The sequence below is a fragment of the Cucurbita moschata genome, unplaced genomic scaffold (assembly GCF_002738365.1).
Source record: "Cucurbita moschata cultivar Rifu unplaced genomic scaffold, Cmos_1.0 Cmo_Scf00049, whole genome shotgun sequence".
Lineage (NCBI taxonomy): Eukaryota > Viridiplantae > Streptophyta > Magnoliopsida > Cucurbitales > Cucurbitaceae > Cucurbita > Cucurbita moschata.
In genome coordinates, this window is record NW_019268565.1 from 501,193 (window position 1) to 508,035 (window position 6,843).

The following is a 6,843-nucleotide window of genomic DNA, read 5'->3' on the forward strand; positions in this document are numbered from 1 at the left end:
CGGATAAAAAGAAGCAAACGTCTATCAATTTGAGAGATCTAATCCTGAGTTCCTTAGCACTTGATTAGAGTTCGTTATTTTATTTTATGAATTCGTTAACGTATTTCAGTTTTTTGTTGAGCTTCGGACATCGAACTCAACAGTTTTTCGGTGAAGGGATTAGAGATGACTTATGTTACATTGAGCTTGGACTTGAAACGTTACATTGAGCTAAAATTTCAGGGTATTTTTAATGCTCATGATTGCATCTATTTTAAAAAAAATAAATGCATAAAAAAAAAAAAACCCGAGGCGCCCCAAAATCCCTCCTCCACTCTCTCCCCCTCGAATTTAGGGTTTTTCTTTTTTGCAAATCACATCAAAATTATGGCGTTATCTCGATTTTGGGTTGTTTAGCTCACGTGCAGTGCTCAAAGTTAAGTATTTGACTATGTGTACATTACATGAGTTTAGCTTTAACTAATTACTAATTTCCTCTATGAGATAGCTAAATCGAAGTCGAGAGCATCGAACTCTCTCGTGTCCATACTAAACCTTCGAACATCTATTTGGGTTATTCCGAACATCGAACTCTTTCGTATCCATGCAACCATTTATGACATACGTTCCGTATAATGGGTGCATAATCCAACCCTCGAACATCCATCCAGCCATTTAAAACACACCACCCATCATCGTACTTGAGTTGTCAATGATTTTATATGAATTATAGTAAAAGAATAGTCAAATGAAGCGATTAAATTAAAAACAAAAAAATATAACGGTTAATAAAATCAAGAAAATACAGAAAGAAGGCTAACAAAATTCAAGGAAAGAAAAAAAGAATAGAAACAACAACTAAATACAGAAAGAAACCCACGATACCGATAACAAAAAAGAAGAAAAAATCCAAGGGAGGAAAACACGGTAATACAAAAGAGAATATCTAGAAAATATTAAAGGTATTAAATGGTTGGTATGAAAATAATTGTATAGTTTTTGATGCCACGTAAAGTCCAACCCTAGAGCATTATAACATATAGCTTGCGTGAAGTCCAACCCTGGAGCATTATAAAATACAGAGAATTGAACTTGAAATTGATGTCATGGGTTCACATAGGTTGACTTGATGCAAATGACAAAATCAAATTTTTATTAACGATAAATTGGTGACACCAACCTAAGTTAATTAATCAAGTAAGTGGTCGTGCTATTGGCATGATTATATTTGATGTTGACACGTGCCTCATGATTTTGCGCGTGTCATATATAATATATATTGATATGTGTGAATTATTTATGGATCGATATGCTTATGATATGTATATATTATAATATGTGAATTATATGAAGTGCGACATGTTTAATGATATGTTTGAGATAGGATACAAGAAAGATGCACTAAACGTAATGTAATGATAGGAGTACAATATGTTCACGAAACGTTAAGATAAGGTTACGTATCAAAGTGCTATGAATATGAGAGATTGATAAAAACGATATATTCACGATCGATTGATAAAAGAATATGGTTAGATTATGAGTAGAAAATGATAGGATTATGATAGATTGATAGAACGATAGCACTACAATACGTTCATGTAACGATATGACTGTGATAAGTATAAAAGAATGTTAAGACTATGATAACTTAGGGAACGATATGACCACGAAATATTTACGATGTGATATGATTATGATAGACATGTGAATGTATATATATATATATATAAAATAGAGAGAGAGAGAGAGAGAGAGAGTCGAGGTGGTCCCCCTAGACCGCCCGAATCCTACGAGTGAATAGAAAGTTGGATTTACATTGGATCTCACCTGAATCGACCCATCTATCCTCCTGAGGAGAAATTTGGTTTCAAACCCCGATTCAAATAGGAGAAGTACGTCATGCTAATCCACATCTTAGGGTGAGGCGCAGATGAGTATATATATACAGTGATATGATATGAAATATGTTAGGGTAGGAGATATGTCATAAATTGACATGTTTATGATATATTGTGATGCGATATGTTATGGTCTATTATGTATAATATGATGAAAATTATTATGTCTGAAAACATAGAATGTTATGATATGACACATTTATGTAATTTGAATGATATGATATTTATGTAATACAACCCCGACGTATGCATGAAAGAAATAATAAATGATATGATAAACGATATGTAAAATGATATAAGACAATATGATATGTACAGAACGCTAGCGAGGTTGTATTAAATGATAATGAAATGAAAAATGTTGAGACCTCATGTATTATTGTGTGTTCATGCATCAGGGAATACCCCTTACCCTTCATAATAGTACGGGCCGCATATATTAGGAGGCAGGAAAACGATCATTATGGTTATCATAAGGCTACGATGACCAAGCAAAAAACAATCATTATGTTTATCGGTCAGGCAGGAGAACAATCATTATGTTTAACCTAATGTTGTCATGACAATTACTAGTTCTAACGGGTGTCCGACCTAAGGAGCTCCCAGGAGTATGCTCGTCCGACAAGGAAAGTGGTCCAACGATGTGCAGACTGACTGGTGAGTCCATACTCGCACGTATGAACTGTGTGTAGAGTATATGGTACACATCCAAGTAACCTGTTAGGATAGTACCGTAGGAAATGGATTGAAATGATATATCCCGTCACTTACAGAGTATGTCTTTAAATACTCAAACCATGTGTTACTACATTTTTTCAGGTAGACATTCCTGTACGGCTGATGACGACATCACAACTCGTCGAAACCATGACACATACATAGGGAAGTCGTATTTATTTTCTTAGACTTAAGCTAGAATATGTTGTTTTTAACTTAAACGTTTATTTATTTTATTTAGACTTTTGTTATGTCGTTTTTAAAGATGTTTTCAAAACACGCAAGTCCATGGCTGTGTTTTAAGCTGAAGGTTTAAAAGAAGTATCTCCGCATTCAATGTTCATTATATGTAAAAAATTTCAGGTCATTACAAAGTCCTTTTATCTTGACCCGACACACATGCATCCTAAAAAATATTCTCCTTCAAGCCAACTAAGCTTAGCTTTATATTTCCCGTGGCCGAATCGGGAGATTTGAATATGAGAACGGGCGAGGAGTTGTGATACCAAGTTTATGGGGAGAGTTATTGGAACATAATGTATTCCCAAGAATCATTTATACCCATAGGGGCAAGAGTATTCAATAATACCATTAGCCCAATGAATCGTTGCACATTACATCATATATGACACAATGACCTAAATTTTACAGTCAAACGAGAAATTGGAAATATGGGATAGGATAAGGATAAGGCTGCATAAATATATTCTATCAAACACAATGGAAATCAGAAGGAAAAGCCAAATGAACGTACCTGATGGAACGAAGGCTGAAGAACTCCTCAGGCAATGAGAAATGGTAGGACTGTCAACATGAAAGCCTCGTAACTGAAGGTTGCTGAACCAGAGTACATGGTGTCCTTTTCCTTGAATTTTTCGGTCAGCCCCTGTAAATTTTTACATCACGGTCACTTCGAGTTTTAGTCCCAAAGATCGAATGGCTTTGTTTTGGAAGGATCGGGTTAACGGTTCATTCGAGGAGTTCAAAATAACGGTGTGTGAAAGACCATTGCATGTTACATGAAAGGAGAAAAACGAAAAACGATAGTAGTAATTTCTCGTAGTGAAATTATATGGTAATTAACTACTTGATAGCCATGGGTGTTCAAATGGTGTAATTGATTGTGAGATCCTACGTTGATTGGAGAGTGGAACGAGTGTTAGCGAGGATGCTGGCCTCGAAGGGAGGTGGATTATGAGATACCACATTGGTTGGAGAGGGGAACGAAACATTGTTTATAAGGGTGTAGAAACCTCTCCCTAGCAGACGCGTTTTAAAACCGTGGGGCTAATGGCGATACGTCATGGGCCGAACGGATATTGCTAGTGGTGGGTTTAGGCTGCTACAAATGGTATCAAAGCTAGGCATCGAGCAGCGTGCTAGCAAGGATACTGAGTCTCGAAGGGGGGTGAATTGTGAGATCCCACATCGATTGGAGATGGGAACGAGTGTCAACGAGGATGCTGGTCCCAAAAGAGAGTGAATTGTGAGATATCACATATGTTGGAGAGGGGAACAAAGCATTCTTTATAAGGGTGTGAAAACCTCTTCCTAGTAGACGCATTTTAAAATCATGAGGTTGACGGCAATATGTAACGGGCCGAAACAGACAATATCGGCTAGCGGTGGACTTGGGCTGTTACAAAAGTATTCGGGGTATTCATAGGCATCAACATGAGTGGAACAAAATCAAGACAACTAAGCAAATATGCATGACTAAATACACAGATTCAAAGATCATGTCATCACATTTAAAGAGTATAGAATAAAAAAAGCTCACCTTGACTGTAAGACAACACCTGCAATTGCAAAAATAAAAAGAATTGATAAGAACAGTGATTAATGTGAAGTGAAAACTCAACACTAAAGGGTAACTCAGAAACTCTCATCAGGAGTACCACGTAAAATCAAGAGTAAGGAAGACAAACTAATACCAAAGACCCTTGATGTCTCCCGGGTCCGGGCCTTGGGGCGGGTGTGGGTGACCTCCCGGTACGTGGGAACAAAGCTTCAACTCCCAGTTATAAAAAGAAAAAGTAAGGAAGACAAACGTACTCTATAAAATTATCATACTCAATGGCCTTGCTATTCCCACCACTTTTGTCAAACTTAGACACCAGCAAGTCTAAGATCATTGGTGAGACAGAAAAGCCCAAACTGAAAAGTGCTTCTTTCAACTCTCTGGAATCAATTTTTCCACTTCGGTCTGAATCAAATCTCTCAAAAATACCCTGAAAAAGATCAAATAAATAGTTAGTCAGTTAGACAATGTTGGCTGAAATGATATCAAATCTTCAGCTTACCCTCCAGCTTAGAAGACCATAAAACAGAGCAATGAACTCCTTGGGTCCTGTTTTTCAGAAACGAAATGCAAAAGACAACATCAATAGAATGATAAAAAGCAGGATTTCCAGATGAGGGTCACTCAAGGCCAAATGCATAAAAAATTAATGATAATGATAATAAGATGATTCGAGCAGATTAAGAACAGACAATTTAACCATCACTCCAATTCAAATGGAGGAGTGATTACCTTGTAACAGAAAGAATGTGTTCATGATGTTCATAGGTATGATTTATGAACCTTAGGAGCGGTTGAGAATTATTGAAAGGAGTAGTCCTACATTGGCTAATTAAGAGGAATATCGTGGGTTTACAAGTAAGGAACAATATCTCAATTGGTATGAGGCCTTTTGAGAAACCAAAAGCAAGGTCATGAGAGCTTATGCTCAAAGTGGACAATATCATACATTGTGGAGTGTCAGAGTCATGCTCTTAACTTAGTCATGTCAATAGAATCCTCAAATGTCGAACAAAGAAGTTGTGAGTCTCGAAGGTATAGTAAAAAATGACTCAAGTGTCGAACAAAAGGGGTTCCAAAGAAAGGAGTCGAGCTTCGATTAAGGGGAGACTATCTGAGGGCTCCATAGGCCTCAGGGGAGGCTCTGTGATGTGCTTTGTTCGAGGAGAGGATTGTTGAGAATTATTGACAGGAGTAGTCTCACATTGGCTAATTAGGAGGAAGATCATGGGTTTATAAGTAAGAACACTCTAAGGCCTTTTGAGGAAACCAAAAGTAAAGTTGAGAGTTTGTGCTCAAAGTGGACAATATCGTATCATTATAGAAAGTCGTAATTCCTAACATGAACAGATCAACTAACCATAATAAGAAACAATCAAATCACTAAGAAGGAAAATGACAATTCTATGCAATTATATGAAATTCACCTCGAAAGTTTTGACAATGAAGCGTTCAATTTATAAACAGAGATTGATCTCTATCAGATTATGTTCAAATTAGGTTAAACTAATAGTAGATTCCCCGATAAGGGCCTCCCCTGCCCCACTGGCCTAACTGTTTGTCTTTTTTCTCTATCTGGGCCCTCCAGATTCCTACAGGTTCTCTCTTCCTTGTTTTCATAGCCACATGAAATTCTATTGTTGCCAGGGCAAACAAAAAGGAGATAGAGGGAGCAGAGAGATTACCGATCTTCCTGGTGCTTGTGTTGGTGAAATGAAACATGAGGAGGTGAACAGTTCTCATGCTAAACTTCTGATTATACGATGACAGAACACCTTGCAACTCCTTATCATCAATAAACCCACTCCTATCCCGATCGGCTACTTGAAAACACGCAACGATGCTCGGATCAGTCCCAGGCGGAAAGGCGGAGGGCATGAGTGAGGCGAATGGGCTTCCATACGCAGAAGGCGGTGGATAACCATGACCACCGCTGGCTGATCCGCCGTAAGACTGATTAGGCTTGTCCTTCGGCGGCTTTTCGCCCGGAGATGATCCATACGGTGCCGACGGTGCGCCATATTGCGCGGCCACCGGAGCGTACGGCTGCTGTGACTGTGGCGGAGGATGTTGCGAGCCGTAGGGTGGAGAACTGTACGGCTGAGACGTCGGCGGTGGAGCTCCGTAACCACCACCACCACCGCCACCGCCGTAACCATAACCGTAACCGGAAGGTTGATTTCGGTAACCTGACATTTTCCGATTAAGCAAAAAAAAAAAAAAAAATGAAATTACTGATCCCAATGAATAATGTGATCTGAAAAAAATTTCTGGTGGAAGGTTTATATAATCTTATTTGTTAATACGTGATTTTAATTAAAATTATTTAATTTTAAGAGATAATAATTAAAAAAAATTTAATGGGCAAATATGACCTAAAACCTAGCTTTAAATTATTTTTAAATAATAAAAAATAAAATAAAAAGATTTAGTTTGAAGAAATTC

The 6,843-nt window shown here is 37.7% G+C and overlaps 1 protein-coding gene across 1 annotated transcript; it reads right to left on the bottom strand.

The window, feature by feature from the left end:
- Positions 1 to 3,136: 3,136 nt before the first annotated feature.
- LOC111435509 (probable calcium-binding protein CML49) lies at positions 3,137 to 6,628 on the bottom strand. The gene is made up of 5 exons (XM_023072892.1): positions 6,084 to 6,628; positions 4,901 to 4,947; positions 4,653 to 4,828; positions 4,378 to 4,396; positions 3,137 to 3,483 (listed from the first exon to the last, which is right to left on the bottom strand). Exons 1-5 carry the CDS (start codon positions 6,592 to 6,594, stop codon positions 3,379 to 3,381), a joined length of 858 nt encoding a protein of 285 aa, XP_022928660.1. The 5' UTR covers positions 6,595 to 6,628; the 3' UTR covers positions 3,137 to 3,378.
- Between the last annotated feature and the right edge of the window lie 215 nt (positions 6,629 to 6,843).